General features: G+C 44.3%; 2 protein-coding genes across 11 annotated transcripts in view; one reads left to right on the top strand and one right to left on the bottom strand.

Moving 5' to 3' along the window:
* GPA33 (glycoprotein A33) overlaps positions 1 to 21,663 on the bottom strand; it is a 102,943-nt gene extending 81,280 nt beyond the window's left edge. The window contains exons 1-2 of one of the 4 annotated variants that reach the window (XM_039521091.1): positions 21,611 to 21,635; positions 9,814 to 9,914 (exon numbers count right to left, since the gene is read on the bottom strand). The gene's annotated coding sequence lies outside the window, so the exon portion shown is untranslated. Of the gene's footprint in view, positions 1 to 9,813; positions 9,915 to 21,610 lie in introns of all 4 variants that reach the window. The other 3 variants (XM_039521094.1, XM_039521090.1, XM_039521089.1) reach the window with 3 other exon arrangements.
* Positions 847 to 24,368, top strand: part of POU2F1 (POU class 2 homeobox 1) — a 231,567-nt gene continuing 208,045 nt past the window's right edge. For 2 of the 7 annotated variants that reach the window (XM_039521081.1, XM_039521087.1), the window contains exon 1: positions 4,858 to 4,965. In XM_039521081.1, the coding sequence (XP_039377015.1) occupies positions 4,905 to 4,965 (61 nt within the window). In that variant the 5' untranslated portion in view covers positions 4,858 to 4,904. Of the gene's footprint in view, positions 932 to 3,543; positions 3,743 to 4,857; positions 4,966 to 16,823; positions 16,905 to 24,368 lie in introns of those variants that run through there. The other 5 variants (XM_039521085.1, XM_039521086.1, XM_039521083.1 and 2 more) reach the window with 5 other exon arrangements.

Below are 24,368 nucleotides of genomic sequence, written 5' to 3' on the forward strand. Positions count from 1 at the left end.
TTGATGTTTATTTTTTAAGCATTTATTTCTATTTTTATCAATTTAAATTTCCACAGTTGCAGGAAATTATGAGGCATCAAATGACAGGGAGTATTCAGACAATAATAATTTAATGACAATAAACACTGAGGTATAAAAAGTTAAAGCTTTATAACCATTAAAACACAAATTGTCAACATCACATGTCAAAATATACAAAGTAAATATCCTTAAATCAAACTTTAATAAGTTCTCAAGCAGCATTTTGATTACTTTGCCTATTTATAAATTTTGATAATTATTGATGGACATATTTTTGGTTCGTTTGTGTGTGTATGGTGAAACTGACATTTGCCAACAACAATCAGATCCTTCCTAGCCTACTTATGCGCTTTGCTTTGCTCTCTGCTCTTCACTTCCCCATCTGTAAAAGAGAGATAATAATTCCTCCTTCCTGTCATGCTTTGCCTGTCTTCTCTTTAGATTGCAGACTCTTTGGGGCAGTGACTGTCTTTTATTATGTATATATACAGCATCTTGCACAAATGGTGCCACAATCTCAGCTGGGATCTCTATAAGAAGTGTGGATACTGCCTGTGGGAACTGGAGAAAAGCCAAAGAGAGAGGTGTTCAAAATGAGCCTGAATCGTGAGAGAGTCAGAGAGGTGAATGGTCTGGATGTGAGAGGGGGATCTAAGAGGAAGGGGGCTACACAGAAGTGATATTTCTTTCCTCTGCTGCTGTGCTAATGGCAGGCAGAATGTTCAAAGGCTGATACCTCATTAAGGAGAAAGGACAGAATGTTAGGACCATACGTTTCCATGGCAGTTGGGGGGGGGGACAGTTTTAAACAGTGCATGAGAAGACCTAAGAAAGCATGGTGACAGGAGCAGCACCTCCTTGAGGAGGATAGGAACAGGCTGGGAAGAAAAATTAATTGGGAGGAAGGAAAGTATGTGAAAAGAACAGCATCAGGGACATGAGCACAAGCTGCAGAGGGAAATTTAATGGAGCAAAAGAAGAAACCAGGGAGAAAGTTAGAGCATAGAAACTGCCGGGGGGGGGGGGGGGAAGGAATCAGCTGAGGAAGCCCCTTCCAAAAATAGGTGCATTCAGCATGCTTCTTAATTTCTCCCTGAACTAGGGCTGTGTGAAGGGTTGGATTTGCTGCCAAATCTGCCTTTTGCTTATATATAATTGCCGGCATTTCTTTTGCCCCCACAATGCAGTAAATTATTGTCTATAAAACAGTAATAAGTTAGAGCTGGTTATGGGTAGAGGCAATAGTACTAGCACTGAAGATCTAGGGTCATAGACACAACTAGCAGTACAGAGGACAGTAGGGCATCTAACTTCAATGACTGGAACAACCAGAGATCTGGGGGGAATTGTGAAAAGAGGCCAGAGTAGGGATTGGGAATTAGAGATGGGTATATACTGTAAAAAAAAAACACAACAAAAAAAAACAAAAAAAAATCAACTGAATTTTAAAAAGAATTTCTATTGATTGAATGTATGCCCTTTATGTATGTGTTCATTTTAAATATTGCATTAAGTGAATTCACTGGCAGGAACATTCACCTAAATGGAGATTATTTTAGCAAATTTTGAACTTACATGTGCAAGTACTCATACCAGAAACCTGATTTGATGTGTTGCACTTATCCAGTCAGGGAACAGAGCAAACTAGGGGCTCCATCCTGTGAGGGGCTAAGCACTCTGGGCCCTGATCAGTGAAGGACTTAAGCACATGCTTACCATCAAGCATGTGAACAGTCTCATTGGCTTCAACAGGACAGCTTATGGACTTAAAATTATGCAAATACTTAACTGTCTTGAGGAATTGGAGCTTGAGAGCTCAGTACCTTGCAGAATTGAGCTATGTGTTGCCTATGTGTCAAATCATCCTGAATTTCAAATAATCACAACAAATTGCTTGTGAATAAGACACAGGCCAAGAAGTATTTGGCAAAAAATTTCAAATAAGAAATAAACTTGAGAAAATCACAATCTGTTTGAAGACAATTCACAACAGAAATAGAGGCAAGATTTGTCCAATAAATTATTCATTACCAATGATTTGCCAAGCTTTACTGGATATATAGCCCAGAGATGCGTGTTACGCCTTGGGGAAAGAGCCAGAAAGAGATGTGTCAAAGTAAACCTGAGAGGAGAATGCAGATAGAGATCCAGAGAAGCCTCTGGAGAGGGAGCCAGAGAGGTTATATGGGCAAATATGATGGAGTACAAAGGGAGTGCTGTTCTTTTGCTGTTTACAGCTAGTCAAACGGGAACCATATTTTGGATGATATTCCTGAAGATTGTGGAAGGTTGCATCTTGGAATTACAGTTGGGGATGATAACTTGAATCAGGTAGATGCAAGAGCAAGAAAGAAGATTAAATGTGATTAAATAGGTTGAGCTTGAGAAGATGAGAAAGAAGCATCATTTAGAGAGGAAGGTAATAGGAAGCTGCATACAGGTGTGATAGTGCAGGGATGAGATGAGAAGCAATGGGAGAGGAGATTAAATTTATGCAAGAGTAGAGCTGCATGGAGTCTTAAAGGTGCAGACAAAGGGCCAGTTTCTTTCATGTGGTGTGATCACTTTGACTGTACTGCTGATGTAATCTGGCCATAAAATTGGATTGGCTGGCCCATGGAGGACCAGCTGGAGGCAAAATTGAAGAGTAGCAATCCAGTATGCTTCTGTTTACATTTTCATTCTGGAGAGTCATCCATCCTTAGTTACAAATAGGTCCTCCAAATGACAAAGTATCTAATAAGCGGCATGGAATATCATCAAAATGAATGTAGACATGGAACCAACGTGATTAGAAGGCCTTTCTTTACCATTCCATAGCACAATCAATTTCCACCAATATATTCTGGGATATTAGGAGACTTTACATAGGAACAAAAATCACATACTCTGAAGAACACTCCTAGACTGTTTTCAAGAAAAAAATCTTTCTGATGCAGCCCTTATGGAGCAGCTCTGCTCTAATCTTTCCTATGCCTCTCTTTTTTGGATCCTCCAGTGTCTGCCTCTGCTGCTGCTCATAACTTTTTCCAGCAGCAGCATGCAAGATACGGTTCTTCCCAGTGTCATTGTTACCCAGAGTTTTGAATATTATCAGTGAAACTGATTGGAGTTTTTGTTGTTTTGGGGTCTGATCCAAAAAAGGCTATTGAAGTCAATGGAAAGCCTCCTACTGGGCTTCAGATCAGGCCCTTAGTGAAAAATATTGCATAGACTCTCCTCAGTTTTTTTCTTTATATGGGGTATAATATTCCTGGCTTTTGTGTGTAGATGTGTGCAACAAAATATTATAAGGAATACGATTAAAGTTATTAATCATTTTAACTTAATTCTGCTGAGTTTTTAAACTCAGCAACGTGACCAGCAATGTTTTCTCACCTCACCTGTTTAAGATTATTGTCCACCCTTCTTTGTAAGGCTATGGAAGTTTTTAACATAAAGCCAATTTTAGTTGTAGACCTCAATATACACTGTCTACTTTTGATGAGTGAGGCACAAAGTCTGACTCTCTTTTCCTTTTAGGCCAGTCAAATTTGATGCAGAGTATAGGAGAGGTTAAAGTATTTGTTTGAGAGAGATCTCCCTGGAGTTTTGTGTTGTCCAAGACTGGAGATGTGTTATGACGGGTTTCTTTAAAGAGAAAATTACTTTCCTGTAATTGTTCTTCTCTGAAGATATGAAAGACCACCACTCACACACCCTGCTCTGCACAGAATTGAAGGTTCTATTTCATTTTCTTATTATTCAATACCCTTTTATACATAGGGGATTAATTTCACTTTGAGCTTGGGGAGTACCTGTCTTGCACGTAACAGTTGTGATGGGTATTTTCACAGAACACCACTTGCAGATATTTCTTTTTTTTTAGATGCCTCGTCAGTCTAACCATTATATTTGAAGATGTTTTCATTTAGGATTAACTATTTTACTTACTGTGATTCCCTATTTATGCTACTCCCCAGTAGCTTGCTGGCAGTAAAATAGTTAATGAAAACTAAATCAAAATGTGCCACAAGCATTTCTTCTTTTAATGTGTCTGGTGTTCTTGTCATTTTTAACAGCCTTGGCCTTTATCTTGCTGCAAGCTTCACATAAGTACAAGGGGTCTCCTTTGATTGTCAGTTATATATATACACATATATATTGCAGAAGTAACAAAACATTGTGAAAAAGCCACATGCAGGTGGGCTCAGCCTTAGGTGATAGGGACCAGTATGTCCCCCCCGGCCCCGAGCTTGCCTATCTAGCCATGTACGTTGGATCATTTCCGTCCCTCAGACCAACTCCCAGCTGGAAATGTAATTGGCATAGATGGTTTTAATACCCTTGACCCCCCAACATACAGAAACGATCAATCCCATCACACAGCAATACACCGATACGCCAGCGTGTCAGTGGCACAATGCACCTCCACTGGGGCGGGGCCTGCCCTGCTGCACTGGAGCTGGAATGAGTCCCCAGAGAGCAGACAAGGAGCGACCAACAGCGCAGTCCCCAGCCAATCAGTCGCTCTGCGCAAGGGCGCACTCTCTAGTGGGGAGGTGGGCAACAAGGTGGCGCGCGTATCGAGGCCCTTTACATGTTAACGAAGGCTGGGGCAGAGGTGAATGGCAGGGAAAGTGGCGCATGCGCACAGATGCTGGCAGGGTAAACACGGGGGGGCGGGAGTAATGGGTTAGCGAGAAGGAAGGGCGGATGGCGCAAGCGCGAAGCGGTCGCCCGCGAGGGAGGGCGGGGTAGAGCACGCATGCGCAAAGGCCGTGTGCCGGAGTCCGGGCGGGGGAGAAGGGGAGGGGAGACGGCGGCTGCGCGATTGGGGCGGGCGGGGGGCAGGGAGCGAGGGAGGGTTTATCGGGCGGCCGATTTTGGTTAAAATATTCAAAATGGCGGACGGAGGAGCAGCGAGTCAAGATGAGAGTTCGGCGGCGGCGGTGGCGGCGGCAGGTAATCATTACTGCGTTTTACATATTCATATTCATACTCGCGCGCGCGGCCCCCCCGCCGCCCGCCCGCCCCGCTTAGCATAATTTATTAGTACTCCGGATTATTATAATTAACGGCACAGGGGGGAGCGGGGGCGGCGGCAGCCTCCCCGTGCGGGGAACACACACAGGGGCGCGGGGGGCACGGGGGCGCCTCCCCGCCCCCGAACCCGGCCAGAGGCCGCCGGGCCGGGCTGGCAGCGCCCGCACGCCCACAATAAAGCCGCTTTACATATTCATGGCGGAGCGGGCCCGGCTCGGGCAGGGAGCTGGGGGGCGAGCACCCCGCACCCTCCCTTCGAGTGGGGCCGAGGTCCCCTCCGCGCTGTTGCTCCAGGCTGGGGCGTGGGTTTTTGGGGTTGGCTCCTTAGGCCCCCCCCACCCTTTGGCAGCGTTATTTCCCCAGAGCCCCAGGCCTGCCTGCAGCGGGGGGGCTGGGTGCGGAGGCCCCGGGGGGGAGGGGAGCTTGGCGGGGGCCTCCCTCCGCCCCCCACAGCGAAGGTGCCTCAACCCCACTCGACTCTTCTTGGGGGGGGGGGGGGTTCCCTGGTGGCGAGCGGCTGCGGGGGGGTGTCTCTGTTACCCGGGGGGCTGGGCTGCCCTGACATCGCCCCCTTTCCCCCAGGAGTGAGGGAGGCCGAGCAGCGCAGTGCGGGGCGCCCCGGCAGAGGCCCCTGGGGGTGTCTAACAGCGATGCTGTGAGGGGTGCGTGGGGTGGCAGGCTGGTTGCCAGGGGTGCGGGGCCGGGCTCGCTCTCCCTCTCTGTGTGTCTCTCTCTCATTTGAATAATGTCTAATTCGGGGAGGTTTATATTATTGAAATGGCCGCCTGAGTTTCCCCGCCTCTCATGTTTAGTAATTCAGACCTTTAATAACAGCCACTCAGAGCCCAAAGCCGTGTTTATATTTTACATTCGCCCCATGTGCTTGTGTGGTTCAATATGATTCTTCTTTCTTGCTCTCTCGCTTTTTTTAAATTTTCTTGGCAACCCACAGGGCCGAGATCAAACCCAGGCTGTGTGGGGAGGGGAGAGGGGGGGAGGAAGAGGTAGGCCCTGGCTCTTCTGGCAGACGCCTAGGCCTCACTCTCTGCCGCTTGATTTATTTACTAATAACCGAAATGACCCCCCATCCCACACCCGCGAGCAAAAACAAAACCCTCCTGGGGCCTGAGCAGCATCAGAACTGCTCACAGCTTCTCACACACTCATGTCTTTTAAATAAAGGGCTTATTTTTAATTTATAGCAACACAAGACTGTAAAGCTGCCCCTTTCATAACTGCTTTTCAGTGAGTATTGAGCATTTTTCATCCCTTTGTCCCCGATTTACTTTTTTTTTTAAAGGAGTTGATTTTAATTTACACTTCATGGGGCTGTGAGAACACTTTCAAAATCTACAAAGCCTTCCTCCTATCCTCAGATACAAACTAGATTTAATACATAGAAGCTAATCTTGAATTTTTAATTTTGTAACACACTGGGTCATATAACATTACATAAAATAAACCTCTTTCTCATTGATGTTTAAAATGTGGATGCTATATAGAAGTCCTGTCTGTTTGAAGCTTTTGTCAGTGTCCCTGGCCCTTCTGAATTATTTTTAATTTAAATGTGACAGTACAAGAGAAAACAAAAACAAGATAAATTTTCTCTGTTTGTGTGCCATAGTTGGCTGAGTGAAAATTGAAAAATATTTCCCCTCTTAAATTGTCAGGGCTAAGTATATGTTTTAGCCAGACATCAGGCAACTTGACAACAAGCAAAATGGACTCCTTTTTCAAGGGAGGTAATGGAGTCATTTTATTTTAATGTAGCGTTAGTGTTGATAAAATTGTGTGGTTTCTCATTAGTGACCATTGTTTTCAACTGGAGGAAAAGGACCTGACCAAAGGGTATCTTACAGTAGCCATATCAGATTAGCATGTAAACATCTTTGAAGCATGGCTAAGAGTAGTTCATGAAATAGTGCGGTTTGCGTATTTTGTAGTTTGCTTTGAAGGTTAATTTGTTACAAAATGCTAGACTTCAGTTAATGAAAAGCATTTAATTTTAAAATAACCAGTCTCTCTGCTACCTATTTTCCCCCACCCTTGGTAAAGACAGGACTTGAATTCTGCAAGAAAAGATCTGTAGCCGCTATAATGAGACTGTTCAGGTGACTGACTGCTTCACAGACCAGCAGCATGAGGTTGGCTGGACAAAAAGCAGTAATATGATTTCATGCCTTAAATAGCATATGTTTTTGCACTCGCTTCGCAAGATGTGGTCAAGCTGATGATGTAACTGGCCAGAGGACAAGGTGCAGTTAATTTGATTTATTGACCTGGGGTGAGGTGTAGCAGTGAAACCTTCTCATAGAGAAACCATTTATCTGAGGACAATTTCCTTTATAGCAGCAATTTAACCACTGCTGAGACTGTAGATATTTTATCCAAGATGATAAAAATGTACATCACATCTTGCAAACAAAAATTTGATTCTAACTGACAATTTAGTAATTCTTAAAGGATGGATTGCTGGACTCTGGCCTTGTACTGTCACATACCTGACATGGGGTTAATGGACCCAGCATTCTGCCATTTACATGCTAAAAACAAATTTGTCCACCTCAATCTGATGTTGTATACTTAAGGTTATGGCTTAAAATTTTACTGATCCCTCCCACGTGATATGGTTAGAATGGAAGGTGGCTCCACCAGTGCAAATCAGCAGCAACATCTGGGCGAGAAGCCCATTTTTTCCCTGAGCTGTGATTTCTTTCAGGGTGCTTTCAATGGATCTTGAGTGAGGCTTCGTTTTCGATATCAGTCTTTGGCTAGTAGTCTTCTGCTAAACTTGAAACTTTATCCTGTTTTTTCCATTTGATGGAAGAGACAAGGAATTTTTCTCTTATCCCTCCAGAGTTTTCTGGTTTTCAGTGGCAGCAGAAAATCAGAAATTGACATGATTCTTGACAGTTTCACCTACCAAGAGGACTCTGACTTTCACCAGTAAAAGTGACCAAAAGCTTGTTAATTTTACTTCGCTGGTTAGGAGAGCTGTGAAACAGTGGCAGTAATTGCTGCTGCTACTCTCTGCAGACTCGGGAAGACAACACTGTATTAGTTCACATTTGGAAGGTTATATTTGTAATTACAAAATCTAGAAGCTTGCTAACTTTTTAAATGAAAGGAAAAAATCTTTTGGGCCCCCACCCTTTCCTCTTGCCACTAGTGACTGGATTTAAAAAAAAAACCAACCCTTTCTATGGTCCTAATTGAAGCAAATCTGAAGTCTTTAGGAAGCAAATGGTTAGATTCTGACACTTTCCTTGTTGAGTAGTGATGATGTTTAGCACTGCTTAACTTGGTGTGTATATATGGGGAAATTGATGCAATTTTCAAATCTGATCTTTAGCTATTAAGCCTGGTATAGCACCAATTATTCTGTGCTCGTTGTGTGGGAATGTACCAGAATATTACATAAACACAGTAGTATAGTTCCTGCTTGTAGTCAAGGTCCTGATGATTGATGACTACTTTGTTTAGAAAATGAGATTTTTTTGAAGCATTTTCATCACTTAAAGCACGATGGTCCAATCAGAATTGCCATTGTTGCATTTAAACAGAGTAGCCCATTCTAGTTGTAGTTCTTATCTGACACAAGTTTAAATGTGCAGAAAAGCTTGATGGAATGGGGTGTCTAAATTTTAATTTTTGATATCTATCATTGTACCTTTTTTCCTGTTTAAAGAAGTGAAATATTGTTCATCCTTTCCATAGGCCTTTCATCCTTCTTTGATTTCCCCCACCCCCTTGCCCAGTTTTGTGAAAAATTTGCGGTAATTAGTTCCCCTCATCAGTGGGTTATCCTTGACATGCATAGGCATAACAAAATTTGGCATGCCCAGTGGAGTATGGCTGAGTTGTAGAGTTTGTGGGAAGTAGTAATTTTTCACTCACTTTCACTAAGTCCTGATTCCTTTGTGAACTTCAAGGACTTTAAAAAGCATTTACACTACTTAACATGCAAGTTTAGTGTGTTTAATTTTTTGTTACATTCTACAATAGTTTATTCCACTTTCTAAAAATCACTGTGGTACAGCAGGCTGCATTTTTTTTTTTTTGCCACTTCAAACAGTCACTAATTAAGTATATTCAATTACTTGAATATAACTAAAACTGCATACTGTCTTGAGAGAAACAGTTACAGTTCTGGTCCTTGTAGATGACAAAGGCTTGTATGAGATACATATTTCTAATCAGTGTAATACAAGTAAGTGCCATTTACACGGTTAATAAAAGGAAGATTGAATCATTAAGCAAAATGAAGCTTAAACTAATTGCTCCAAACTTGATATTACTTGCTCTGTGTACTGAGCTGGTATCCTGTGAATGAGGGACTCTTATGTCATTGTATAGACTTACAGTACTGGCTGGCTGCTTGATACTGCAGAGATTCTCTTCTGCATTAACAATTTTTCCCACCATGTTCCTATTGTGATGTGTTGCAATACATTGCAGCCCAAGTGTGGGCTTGCATCGCATTGAGTACAGCAGTAGAAATGGGGAGGGAATCACATACATTTATTTTTTTCTGTAATCTTTCACTGTATGTTCCTGAATTAGTTATACTTCACTTGGAACCTGTCTAAATTCCACAGCTGCTAATTAAAGGAAGTTCTGTAAATGTGACTATTTTTCCTTTTCACAGTTGGGTGCATTAACTTTATTAAGCTTTGAGGAGAAGCGCCTCACAGATTCTGTACACTTCATCATTTCAGTTCCTAGAGAGACAATACTTAAAATTTCTGTGTTAATTCCTTTCCTTACCTTTGGCAGACGGCACAACTGACTAGCAGAACTGGAATCAGCTAATGTCCAAATTTGTCAGATTACTTTTCAGTAGGTCTTCATTAGCATACTACAGATTTCTTGTGGGAAAGAGGATGTTAATGAATTGCTAATAGCTACTTGTATTAATGAATTTGAGGCTACTAGGCAATATTGTTTAGTGATTAAGCACTAGGCTGCGATCTAGGAATTCCTGAGTTCCATTCCTGGCTCTGTCACTGAGTTGACTCGCTATGTGACCTTAGGCTACATCTGTAAAATGGGGATAATAAATACCAGTCTCTCAGAGATTTTGTGGAGTCAGAGTGGAGATAATTAGTTAATGTTTTGTACAGTGATTTGAAGATTAAAGTGCTATGTAAGTGCCAAGTTTTATTAATAGATGTTTGTAGCAGAGTTTTTGCCTTTCTGCTTGAAGGGAGACCATCAAATTAGAAATTACATTTTTGCGTGGAAGTCTTGTGGCCTTTTAACATTTCAGTCCTCCCCTAAGATATATGATCGGAGAAGTTTAAGAAAAATCTTACCGTTTTTTCCCCAGTTTGTTTACTTGTGTATCTGACTACATTTTCTGTATAATCAGCTTCACCATATCCCCATGTGTATATACTCAGTTAAACTGTATATGCACTAAACTTTTTTATTAATAAGTCTCACCATTAATACCCCCTGTGCATCTCCACCAATGGTAGCAATAATGAGAGTGCTAGTATGAATAAGGTGCTGGTGGCTCTCAGAATTTTTAACTACAGTGTAATATGTAGACCAGCTTTAAGTAGGGTTAGACAAAACAGATGTTCAAAGAAATCTTTAGTGGCTAGTGTCAGGAATCTTTATGAAAAAAGATCTGATGTAGACAAAGACCTAATTGGCTTCCTGCGTGCAAACATCTTTCACACAGCAAATTGGAGAGAGAAACCTTTTTTAATAAAAAAGAAAATGAGATTGCAAAAATCACAGATTGGCAGGGGGACTTAGGTATAGTTAGTATCTATTTATTTAAAATTGATTAGACAAAGTTGCCAACTAGCTTGCTGCATTTAACCTATTTCAGAGAGTGATTTCGTTAATCTATAAATCATGTATCACCGTTAAAGCTTTCACTCATCATGTACTTTTGTTGGAATTTGAATTTACCTAATTATACTGTATGTGAAGTAGCTTAGATTTTTTTTTAATTTTATTTTGAAATCACAAAATGTATACTGTAGGGCTTAGAACAGTGTTTTGGAGAAGAAAGATGTGTACTGATAATACCTTGAAATGGTAAACATTGTAATATATTTAGATTTTTTTTAAATAGACAAAATCCTGTTCATTGAGGTTGGAGATGTACCCTAATTTTGCTTGTCTTTCTCAGGTTGAAAGACTAGTATGAGGCACTGTCCTCTTTGCAGCAAACTGCCTCACCATTTGTTCCTCCTCTGATTGTTTTATTTCAAAATAACATGCAATTTATTAATTTGTGCCTGACAATGCTAATGCAAAGTAGCAGGTTTGTACAACTTGGATTTTGTCAAGGGGAGGAGCATGTGATAATGGTAGAAATGACTCAGTCATCTCATGAATTAGTCATTTCTGTATTATTAATCATCTCTTGAATAAAAAATGTGATTTAAGCTTATTCCAGGAATCCTACTGCAGAGGTTCCTTGCAAAGTGTATTTTAGTCACAATTCTGTTTCTTACGAGGCCGCTCTCTAGCACCAATAAGGGTATCATTATCATTTGTCTATTTCTTATGGAAGCTGAAACTATTAAAAAAAAACAAACCTTAAATTGTATTTTTTAAGGCGCCTTGGGGTATCTGCGGAGCAGCACATAGCTTAGTGGTGCCAGCAAACACCTTCACTGCAAATACTGCTTGCACTCCTCTTTTTCCCCCCCTCCCGCCTTTCTCCCTCCTACTTCTGTATTTCTTACAATTGCTCTTTTCCCGATCTGGAAAGCAGGCTACACCATTTAAAAATGTGGGACTAATCCAGGGGTCAGCAACCTTTCAGAAGTGGTGTGCCGAGTCTTCATTTATTCACTCTAATTTAAGGTTTCGCATGCCAGTAATACATTTTAACATTTTTAGAAGGTCTCTCTCTGTCTATATTATATAACTAAACTATTGTCGTATGTAAAGTAAACAAGGTTTTCAAAATGTTTAAGAAGCTTCATTTAAAATTAAATTAAAATGCTGATCTTACACCACCAGCTCACTCAGTCTGCTGCCAACCTCGGGTTCTGTTCACTTAGGCCGGCAGCAGGCTGAGTGGGACCGGTGGCTGGGACCCCAGCTGGCAAGAGGCCAGCCAGAGGCGGCTCTAGCCATTTCGCTGCCCCAAGCACGCTGTGGGGAGCACTCTGCCGGTCGCCGGTCCCGCAGCTCCGGTGGACCTCCCGCAGGCGTGCCTGCGGATCCTCCACCGAAGCCGCGGGACCAGTGGACCCTCCGCAGGGACATCTGCGGGAGGTCCACTGGAGCCACCTGCCGCGCGACCGGCAGAGCGCCCCCCGCGGCATGCCGCCCCAAGCATGCGCTTGGCGTGCTGGGGCCTGGAGCCGCCCCTGGGGCCGGCAGCCAGAACCCGGGGACAGCAGCGGGCTGAGCGAGGCCGGTGGCTGGGACCCCAGACCAGCAGTGGGCTGAGCGGCTCAGCACGCTGCCGCTCAGCCCGCTGCTGGTCTGGGGTCCCGGCCCTGCTCACAGAGAGTGGGTACCTACCTTCTCCCTGGTTCAAGCCCATTCTGTTCCTCTCCCTCTCCATTGAGCTGAGGGTGGAAGTGCACTGAGCACAGGGCTGGGAGTGAAGGAGCAGGCTGGGGATTGGGGTGCAGGGTCTGGCCAGGAGCTAGAATGAAGGAGGGGGCTCAGGGTTGGGGCAGAAGGTTTGGGTGTGGAGTGCTTACCTGGGCAGCTCCCATTTGGTGCTAGGGGTGCAGATGGGAATGTGGGGGTGTGTGTGTGTGCAGGAGCTCCCATTTGGTGCTCAGGGTGGGGGTGGGGATGTCGGGGGTGCAAGAGTCAGGGCATGGGGCGTGTGGGGCTGGGTATGTGTGGGGATGCAGGGGGGGTGTGAGGAGGGTGGTCAGGGCAGAGGGCTGGGTGTATGTGAGGGTGGTGCAGGGGTCAGGGCAGGGGCTTTGTGTGTGTGGCGGGGGTAGGGCGGGGAGTGGGTGGGAGTTGGGACTCCGGGAAGGGGCTGGTGTCTGATGCTCGGGGGAGGAGTGCTGGGAGCGAGGACTCTGGATTCCTAGGTTTCCAGCTGGGCTCTAGTTGTTTGAGGGGGTTGGGAGCACACGGCGACTAGGGCTCCGGACTCCTGGGTTCTGCCCTCAGTGCCGGAGGGGAGCGGGGTCCAGTGACCTGGGGTGGGGAAAGAGGCGCGACCCAGCTGTTCCCAGGGTCCAGCAGGCGGCGAGCTGCAGCCCCCGGGCTCGGGTTCAGGCTGTGGGACGTGGCCTGCCCCAGTACAGAGCTGAGCTCATCTTGGCACCAGGGCTCCAACCCCGGGGCAGCCTGCCTGAGTCCAGGGAGTGGGGCCAGCCGTGCTCGGGGCAGGCGGGTGCATGGTGCAGCTGGGACCAGGACCCTTCCCCACTTACAGGCCTCACGGGTGCTGCAACTCCTGTGGGGCGGGGCTGCTCAGACTCCGTGGACACCAGGTAGTGGTATGGACACGCTAACCTGGAAACACAACCTCCCGCTGGAAGTGACGGAGGTCAGGAAAGCATGTGCAGATGCCAATGGGAGGGTGGAGAAGAGCGGGCCAGGCAGGATTTTTAATGACACGCTGCTGCCTGCCGGGGTCCCGGCAGCGGGCTGAGCGGGGCCAGCGGCCGGGACCCCGGCAGGCAGCAGCGTGCCATTAAAAATTGGCTCACGTGCTGTCTTTGGCATGTGTGCCGTAGGTTGCCGACCCCTGGACTAGTCTGTGGTGCATCTTATTTCAAGACCAATGTAAAATTCACCAAGATGGAGCTGAAGTGCACAACTTAAACATTTATAACTATTTGAATAGCTCAAGGGAATATAAATGAACAAACGGAGTTTACCAGTAGGTTTCAGTCATCCTTATATTGAAGCTTGAGCCTCTACTGTCATTGACTTGTTCTCACACTTCTTCAGAGTGTTTTAGACAGCTTGTGATGAGAAATCTTGGAATTCTGAGACTTTAGGGCCATCTTTCAAGATTCTTCAGAATCTAAGCTTCTGTGTACTTAACACTGGGCTGGGAGCCAGGAGCTTCCAATTTCCATTGCCATTTCCACACACCATGTCTCTTCATGGCTTTGGGCAAGAGTTTACACAAGCCCTTCAAACAAACAAGCCTCCCACTGTTGCAGTACTCTTTGGTGCAGCTCCACCTATTTTAGAGTGGGTGTGCTACAACAAGGGTTCTCAACCTTTTTCTTCTGAGGCCTCCCTCAACATGCTATTAAAAACTCCAGGGCTCAGCATGGAGATGAGGGACACAGGCCTGGAAGTGGGGCCTTGGGCATAGGCGTAGTTTGGCTTCTATTTTGGGTGGGCAGAGGCTGGTGGGGCTTGGGTCAGCTCCACACAGCAGGGTCCAGGAAGGCAGCCCCATCTCCACCCCCTGACTCACCTCAGCAGGCCATCCATCCTGTCTGGGTTGTGTGTGTGGTTAAGCTCAAAAAGTTTGAAAATTGCTCAGGGTACAGGGAGTGGGTAGCTATGGCCTGTGTGCGGGCAGGGGGGTAGCTCAGGGTGCAGGGAGGGGGAAACTAGGGGCTGTGTGCGGGCAGGGGGGTAGCTCAGGGTGCAAGGAGGGCGTAGCTATGGCCGGTGTGCAGGCAGGGGCGTAGCTTAGGGTGCAAGGAGGGCGTAGCTAGGGGCTGTGTGCAGGCAGGGGGGTAGCTCAGGATGCAGGGAGGGGATACTAGGGGCTGTGTGCCAGGAAGGTTCCCCTGTGGTCACAGCTCCCCAAGGGCTCTCCCGGACACAGAGCAGGGTCCCCCTGCCTAGGCAACTCTTGCCGGCTGCATGAGCTGAGGAGCAGCCGCAACCCTGGGCACCAGCAGCAGATGGGGAATGCCGTGGCTGCTTGCTCCATGACACTAGCCAGAGCAGCAGCTCCCCACACTGCCTGACTCCGAGCTTTCCATCTCCGATGTGGCCAGGGGGTGGGGGGTCTTGGGGGTGGGGAGAGGAGGAAGGTGTGTGTGTGTGTGTGGAGCTGCCACCCCTTGCTCTGGCAATGCAGTGGGAGGGGGGCGCCGGGGCTCTGGCTTTCAGCCCCCCAGTGGGGGGCGCTGGAGCTTGGGCTCTGGGTTTCAGCCGTAGGGTCCCTTGGCCACCCAGGGGATCGTGGACCCCTCATTGAGAACCACTTTGTTAGAGTAAACAGGATTCCAGCAGCTGCTATATTAAATCACCACATATCAGATCCTTCGCAGAGAAGGTCTAGATGACAAGATGGTAGAAACTGTCTGTGGCCTGGCTGCAGAGGTGTTAGTGCAGAAATTCCCCTCTCCAAAACAAGTTAGAGGGGAGACAGCATAAGGAACACAGTCAACCTGAAGTGGCTGCAGTTTTCACCAAACTGACTGAGACCAGTCTTGAAAAATATGCTTCCAAGTCCCCCACCAAATTAATTTTTCTGACCATGTCTTCCTGGCTTCTAAGCCCATACAAATATGAACAACATACAGGGTTGGGAAGAGGCATTATAGGTTGTGCAAATTTCCCCCACCCTGAGACTGGATAATAGAAATTCTGTTCTGTTTAGGTTCTTATACTGCTCTTATCACTGTAATATCTCAGAATGTTCCAATAGTGCATTAAGCAGCATGGTACACATTTGTCATATGTTTGTGTTCCCCTCTCCCCAGGAATGCAGTGGAATGTCTTGTTTTGGTAGGGTTTTTAAAATATATATGGTTTGTTAGAGAAGACAAGGTCAAGGAAATGTGCTTTGCACTTAAAGCAGAAAGTGGCATTTCTCCCATTATGCCTCCACTTCCAGCCAATTTCCAGTACTCTCTAGGCCCCGTGTAAAGGTCCTGGGATGTCAGTCTTCATTGTCTATTGCCTAGTGCTCATTGGCTCTTACATTGGGGTCCAAGGACGAAGACATCCCTCCTCCATCCTGCCCATCTCCAACGCCATTGGGGAATTGCAAGGCTTCCCCTCCCCCACCAGCTGCTTTTTACCTACTTTGAAAAGGGGGTTAAAGTGGTGGAAACTTGACTCATAGACTTTAAGGTCAGAAGGGACCATTATGATCATCTAGTCTGACCTGCACAATGCAGGCCACAGAATCTCATCCATCCACTTCTATAACAAACCCCTAACCTATGTCTGAGTTATTGAAGTCCTCAAATTGTGGTTTGAAGACCTCAAGCTGTAGAGAATCCTCCAGCAAGTGATCCGTGCCCCATGTTGCAGAGGAAGGCGAAAAACCTCCAGGGCCTCTGCCAATCTGCCCTGGAGGAAAATTCCTTCCCGACCCCAAATATGGCGATCAGTTAAACCCTGAGCATGTGGGCAAGATTCACCAGCCAGCACCCAGGAAAGAATTCCCTGTAGTAACTCAGATCCCAACCCATCTAACATCCCATCACAGACCACTGGGCATACTTACCTGCTGATAATCAAAGATTAATTGCCAAAATTAGGCTATTCCATCATACCATCCCCTCCATAAACTTATCAAGCTTAGTCTTGAAGCCAGATATGTCTTTTACCCCCACTACTCCCCTGGAAGGCTGTTCCAGAACTTCACTCCTTTAATGGTTGGAAAGGTCTCCAGCCCTATGAAGAGGTAGGTAGGTGGGGGCAGGGAAGAGTTCAACCACCTTTTCTGCTTCTGTCCCTATAGAAGGGACTTGTGGTGGAGACTCCAGACCCTGCTGCATCTGGCTCCATGAAAGGTTCCTGTGGGTTTTAAGTATGTTCTGGAATTGTGATACAATATAGGATGTCAGGAGAGCTTAGCACAATTCTAGAACACAAATATTTAAAGCTGTTTCCTCTTCTAATTGTGAGGATAACCTTGATACTGTAAAATGATGCACTTTGAGTCTACAGCTAGACTAAAATGACTCTGGCACTGAGAGGTAAGAGCTTCCTCAGTTTATCTTAATGTGATGTTGAATTAAGGTATTAGTCTGCTGTGTTGTGGAACCTAATTACCACATAGTAGTGCCTGTGCAGTTGGGGCTGATCTGTGTTCTGAAATTGTACTAGTCCAGTCTCATAACTCTATTTGTGAATCTGACTAAAACATGATTTGTCCTGTCCTTGTTGGAGAACTACAGCATTGTAATGTTGTCCTTAATATGGTAGTTATAACTTCAGACTGGACCTAGCTATGGGACTTGCAACCTGATTTAATATAAATACTTTTACACTAAAGCTTATTAAGTGTAGATCTATGTAAATGGTAAGTAACTGTTTTTTTTTCTGTCTGTGAACTTAAGTTTTGAATAGTTATGGGCAGTAAACTTTGTAACAACAAAAGGAATTAGCTTATGAAGCACAGAATGACCCATCTTGTCTTACAACTTGTAGAAGGATAGTCCTTCACTAGTTAAGTTTTTGATTAGTGTTATAAACCTGATCATGAACCAATAAACCCTTTTTAACTTGGTCAAATCTAAACCAATCCAGCAAGAAAGGAATGTGGAAAAATGTGAAAAGCATCTTATTTTTGTGTAAAAATCAAAAAACTTTGATAAATATCTTTTTTTTGACTTGACTCTAACTGTTTTTTTTTTTTTTAAATATTTAGATAGGAGTGTTAGATTTTAGTTTTGTTATTTGTTTTTTAGTTTTGATTTTGGCCACAAAGGCTGTGAGGCTGTGAATTGAGATGCATGGTTTGTGTGTTTATTTGTATACTTATTACATTTTTACACTTATTCCACCTTTTCTCAACAGAGGTCAGCCTTTAAAAAATTGGTCCTGACCTAAAGAGAGTGTTTTGTTAGGAGTTGTTTTGTTTTAGGGGGTTGTGGTGGTGCCCTGGGTTGCTCTGTGAGCTGCTGCTGGCTGGAGTGGCGGAGAGGCCAGGTGCAGCGCGCAGGCAGCAGCAGACGCAGCAGCGCCGCGCCGTGCTGCGTGCTGCAATTTTACCACTGCCACCTCTCAGAGCTATTGCTGCCTTGCTGCTGGGTGGCGGACTGAGTTCTGCAGGCGGAGGCAGGCTGGCAGCAGGCAGCGGTGCGGCATACGCCGCCCTCCTTACTTCTGTGCTGCTAGCTGCCTTGCTGCTCTGCTGCTCTGCCTCCTGAACTTCACCTGCCTGCTCCCAGCCCAGCTGCCCAGCCTGCAGCACTGCTGCCAGCAGCAGCAGTGCTGGCAGCAGCAGTGCTGGTAGCACCCCATCAACCCCCCACCCCCACAACCTTTAAGGTATACCAAAATTTCAGATTGAAAAAAAGAAATTGAAAATTTTGAAATTTTTTAAATTTTATTAAAAATGAAAAACAGAAAAATATTAAAAATTGGTAGGGCCTGTAGGTATGTAGTTAGTAAGCTCTTAGTAGCTCTTTCTGTCTCTCACTGTGTGTGTGTGTGTGTGTTAGCATGATGGATTGATTAATGCCAATTATGAATAAATAATAATAATGATAAATAAAAATCAAATAATGATGAAATGCATGAAAAACACATGCACCTCCAGACTCCCATCCCATCATTTGCATTCATCATTTGCATTTTATTTAGTTAGATTAGGTTAGATTTACAGTAAGTTAGACTAAATACCAAAGTAAGAAACACAGGGAGATTCTTCCTTTCCTTGAGGAAGATTGAAATGATGAAATGTGAAAAAAAGAAAAGTAAAGCTAGAAAAGTAAAGAGTTAGTGTTGTTGGTTTGTTTTTGGTTTTTTTTTGTTGTGGTTTTTGAACTCCTGAGTTCACATCCTGAGCGATTGACATTTCAATGTTTTATTTAAATAAATATTCAAATCAAATATGCTAGTAAAGTGGTCTGTTTTACTGTGTTTATTCCTGTCCTGTTTTTTTGTTTTTTGTTGGGTGTAGGGCAAAGCAAATTTAGGCAGGTAAAGACAAGATAAAGAAAAAAAAAAATCTATCTTCTGGTTCTGGGTTTCTCTGGGCTGAGGGGTGTGTGGAAGAGTGAAAGATCTCCTGAGATCTTGACAAAAATAAATGGCAAATTTTGTAGTTCTTTCTTGACTTCTCTTGACTTCTGAGAAGCAGTAATTAAAGAAGAAGAAAGTTGAAGACTTAAAAAAAAAATTTATCTTGAAGAGATTCTGAAGAGATTCACTCTCTTTTAACTTTTTTTTTTTTGTTTTTTACAAAGGACTGTTTTAAGAACTTGATATATTTATATGAGGATATATTTTTCCCAAGCATCTTGAAAAATCTCTTGGTAGGTTTTGATGACTTACTTGCCCTCTAATCACCTCACCTCAGAGATGAACTTTCTTTCACTGTGTGATGTCTGATGATCTGAGGTTATCTGCCTAGTTCCTGGGCACAGAAATGGTGTATTGTTTTGTATACAGACACTTTAATTTCAGAGATGTAAGGTAATGCTGTTTTTTTTTTTTTTTTTTGGGGTGGGCTGCCTCTCATGATGTGTATAACATTAAACACTACATACTACATATATATACATAATTTACCTAAATCTTATGTATGTGTTCTCTGTCTCTCTGAGATTATTGAGAGACCACTTCACTTTCTTCTCTTCTGGATTATTACGGCTGCATTGTCTGCCACTTTGTCTTTCTATAAAAATATAAAAAAATTGTGATTTTCACCACTACACACACTACTTCCATTCCACTCCCAGTGTCTGTAGGAAAATACTTGAAATTTTTTTTTATTTTTTTTTCACTGGAAACAAACACATTTCAGCCATTTTCTTAGAATCTGTAGTTAAGTGGTTCTTAAGCACTTTTCATGTTGTGGACCACTTCTTAAACTAGAGATTTTTATGAGAACATCTTCCTTGCAGTGGCTGTATTGTTTGATGATATATATGAATTATGTTTTGTAGTACTACAGAGTTTGTGAATGTAAAAAAAAAAAGCAAAGCAAGCTGCAACACAGCTGCTCAGCTTTCCAATCCTCATCCACTCCCACCCCTGTTTCTGTTCTGTCCCAAAAGTATGTGTACACCAAGAGTTATAATAAACAGAATTTCCATATTCATATTCAGATCATAGTGTGTCTCAAACTTCTCAAACTTTTGTACTGGTGACCCCCAAGCCTCTAGTGTCTCCCCCCCCTATAATTATAAATATAATTTTTTTTTTTTTTTTAACACTATTATAAATGTTGGAGGCAAAGCTGGGTTTGAGGTAGAGGCTGACAGCTCGCGACCCCCCATGTAATCTTGCAACCCCCTGAGTCGTCCCGACCCCCAGTTTGAGAATTCCTGGTGTAGGCTAAGAGGTCTGGTTGCTTTAGAGTTTGATTCTGTCCTCCAGTTTTGGTGCAGTTGATCACAGTTGAAGTGGCTGAAAAAGGTATAATGCAGGGTTCAGAGAGGCGGGTGGTGGTGGTTGTTGTTGTTTTTTTAAAGTTTAATTGGTAAATAGCCTCTGGAAACGTGGATTGACCAAAGGGGAAACATTACTGCTTGCATATTTTAACTGCTTTGGTCACAAAAGCTCAATATCTATGGCCACCTAGAAATGTTCCTTGGCCCAGCAGTAATCCTTGGATCACTGCGAACCACTGCTGTAATAGTCTTGTATTCTATCAGTAGATCTCAAAGTGCTTCACAAAAGAGACAGAATAAAAATAGCCTGTTGTACAAAGTTAAACATTGTTTAAAAAATATTTCAATTCTGTGATGTTGCTATTTAAAATGCAGGTGTTACATGGGTGTAGGTAAGTGTAGGTGAAAACCACACAGAGCTTCCACTTCCTGACACTTGCTGAAAAACGTAGGATCTCATTTATTCAATTTAACTTTGATACACACCCTGAATTGAGCAAATGAACATATGAAATCCTACATTTTCATTGCATTTCCCTTCATGAGCTGGGACTAGAATCAACAGACATCTGTGATTGCAATATCAAATGTGACTTTAGTTTTGTGTATGTAAAACTAATACATATCCTCTGATCAGAAACTTAACCGTGATTAGCTCTTACTGCTAAATATCACTCAGTCTAAGCCAAAGCCCTAAGCATGATTCAGAAAGACTAATTCTCACTTTTACATGTGGGGTTTGTTAATGTGAGAAATTGCTGGTAGCAGGTATTTTACATGTGGCATAGGCGGTGGCTATACTCGGAAAACAGATTTTGGTAGTTGTGCAGATGAGAACTATGCTTGAGCAGTTCTCATAATCTTGCATATGTAATGTATTGTGCTAGCAAGTGCTTTTTGAAAACATGTCTGATATGTAAAGGCCCTGCCATGGTCCAACTAAATAAAGGACTATGGCTCTGAACCTGGAACATGTGCTATATGGGAATCATAATTTGACATTTCATCTGTTGGATGTGTTGAAATACCCAAAAACTGGAAGAGGTTTTTCTTTAAGTTCTTGTATCTAAGATTCAAGTCTTTTGAAAATGTGACTACGTTGACTTCCTTAGGAGCAAAGTGTAAGTAGAACTATTCTTTTGTACTTTAATAAAAGTTGAACAGGTGCACTCTTCAAAACACTTTTACTTCTGGAAAAACTTCAGTTTTTTATTGGACCATTTTTCATTGTCCAACAAATGTGTATATACACTTCAACAGGCCTTTTATATATGATTGAGCATTTAAAAGGAGTCTCACACTGGGCAAATAAAATAGGAGCTATACAAAAGGCAGCTTACCTTTAGTAACATCCTACGTTCCCTGTTTTGTTGAAGTTTTGTGTTTTGAATAAGAATATTTCTTCCATTGCAGCCCAGCTGTTTCTTGATTTTGCAGTAGAGACATTATATTGTGTTTGAGAGTTATTAGTTGTTATGGAGACAGTTGTGATGTCACAAATTCAGTATTATGACTTCACTTCAGGGTCAAGTATTTATTTATAGGCTTTTCTGCTGGGCTTATCAGCAGAATCAGGCATTTGTACATATTTTTGTGGTTTGTATATTTTAAAGGATTAAAACAGAAAACCTACCCTCAATCATCAGCCTCATTAAAAGGGAGTAAGATTATTAAATTAAAAAACACAGTCATCCCTTACCTTTAAACCCTCCCTGTAAGTATGAGAAAGTAGGAGTCTTGCATTGTGCCCTGAATGTTAACGAGTTGGGGCTATTTCGGATCAAAGGGACGTCCAGGTAGATTACAGATGAGGAGAGAGAATACTTGGGACTCCCTTCATAATTCAAGTAGACCAGGATTACCTGAGGTGACAGCAATCCAGGTATTGTTGAGGTTGTGAAAGAGTGCAGGGCACAGACCTGTTATCTTGCTCCTCCCAAGAGTTTCTTCAGTGTTGTCTTGACACTCCTAATTCTGCTTTTTTCCTATCCAGTTCAAGAATCCTTCTAGTGCCACCAAAAGAGTTTGTACACACAGGGATTTAGACTAGTATAATTATGCCAGTAAACTTCCTACGTAGACAAGCCTTTAGCATTCTGGTGTTTTTTCTGTCCTCATACTTCAATTTTTTCTGGATTGTACTCTTCCTTTTGTCATTTGCAGGCAGCAGAGCCAACTGTGTAAAATTTGGCCTCTTTATCTTGCCATCTCCTCTGCTGCGTGACGATTGTCACAGGAGAAGCATTTGCTGGACTTGTTCCCAATTTTTTTCTTTCAGGCTATGGTCTAAATACAGAAGTTGTGCCTTTTTAAAAAAAAAAAAAAAAAAAAAAAAAAGTTAGTTTAGCTAGTATAATCCTCTGTGCTGAATGTCTCTATCTTTTAACAGCTGGGTTATTGGTTTAACTTGGCCAGTGGAATTTCAGTGTGTAGACACAAGCTAAGGGCTTGGCTACACTTGAGAGTTGCAGCGCTGGTGGAGGCTTTCCAGCGCTGCAACTTAGTAACTGTCCACACCTGCAAGGCACATCCAGTGCTGCAACTCCCTGGCTGCAGCGCTGGCTGTACACCTGGTCTGCTTGGGGTATAACGAGTGCAGCGCTGGTGATGCAGCGCTGCTCGTCAAGTGTGGCCACACACCAGCGCTGTTATTGGCCTCCAGGGTATTAGGAGATATCCCAGAATACCTTTTCAGCCACTCTGCTCATCAGTTCGCACTCTACTGCCCTGGCCTCAGGTGACCCGCCCTTTAAATGCTCCGGGAACTTTAAAAATCCCCTTCCTGTTTGCTCAGCCAGGTGTGGAGTGCAATCAGTGAATCTTTCCAGGTGACCATGCCTCCATGCGCCAAACGAGCCCCAGCATGAAGCAATGGCGAGTTGCTGGACCTCATCAGTGTTTGTGGGGGGGAAGCTGTGCAGTCCCAGCTGCGCTCCAGCTGTAGGAATTACGATACCTTTGGCCAGGTATCAAAGGCCATGCTGGAAAGGGGCCATGACCGGGACGCGCTGCAGTGCAGGGTTAAAGTAAAGGAGCTGCGGAGTGCCTATTGTAAAGCCCGTGAGGGAAACCGCCACTCCGGCGCTGCCCCCACGACCTGCCGTTTTTACAGGGAGCTGGACGCGATACTTGGGGGTGACCCCACTGCCAATCTGACGACCACGATGGACACTTCTGAGCGGGGTGGGGGACAGGAGGAGGAGGGGGGGAGGAAACCGAGAGTGAGGGTACTGGGGTGGGGGGAGACACCCCAGAGTCCCAGGAGGCATGCAGCCAGGAGCTCTTCTCAAGCCAGGAGGAAGGTAGCCAGTCGCAGCAGCCGGTACTTGGTGAAGGACAAGCAGAGGAGCGGGTTACCGGTAAGCGGCTTTTATTTTCAGGGTGGAAATGTTTTGGGAGAGGAGGGGGGGTTAAGGCTGCATGCATGCATGCCTAGATGTGGAATAGCCCATTGATGTGGTATATCACGTCGCGGTAATCACCCTCGGTAATCTCCTCAAAAGTTTCAGCCAGAGCATGGGCAATGCGCCTGCGCAAGTTTATAGGGAGAGCCACTGTGGTCCTTGTCCCAGTCAGGCTAACGCGTCTGCGCCACTGTGCCGCGAGGGGTGGGGGGACCATTGCTGCACACAGGCAAGCTGCATAGGGGCCAGGGCGGAATCCGCATTGCTGAGGAAGACCTTCCCGCTCTTCCCTGGTGACCCGCAGCAGCGAGATCTTCCAGGATTAACTCCTGTGGAAAATGTTGGGAGACTGTTCAGCGCAGATATCCTCTGTAGCTGTTTGCTGTCCCCAATGCACAGAAACCCCTGCACAGCCCTGAAGCAATCAGTCCCCCTTACTCACCATTTCGTGGCTCCTGTTGGATTATGTGTGCTCTGTTTGGTATGGGAAAAGTATGCTAAAGTGAAGACTGTAAACTCCTTCAGTGTGTGGGAATTACTGTCTGGATGAGATTATGAACAATGCTACCCCTGTTAACTGTTGCCATTTTTTGCCTTTCCAAAAGCGACCTTGACTGCTGGACTGCCCGTCTCGTCGACTGCACAGAGACTACAAAACCTCGGGAAGAAGCCACGAAAAACCAAGAAAGACATG

Source organism: Mauremys reevesii, linkage group 1 (assembly GCF_016161935.1).
Source record: "Mauremys reevesii isolate NIE-2019 linkage group 1, ASM1616193v1, whole genome shotgun sequence".
In the NCBI taxonomy this organism is placed as follows: Eukaryota; Metazoa; Chordata; order Testudines; family Geoemydidae; genus Mauremys; species Mauremys reevesii.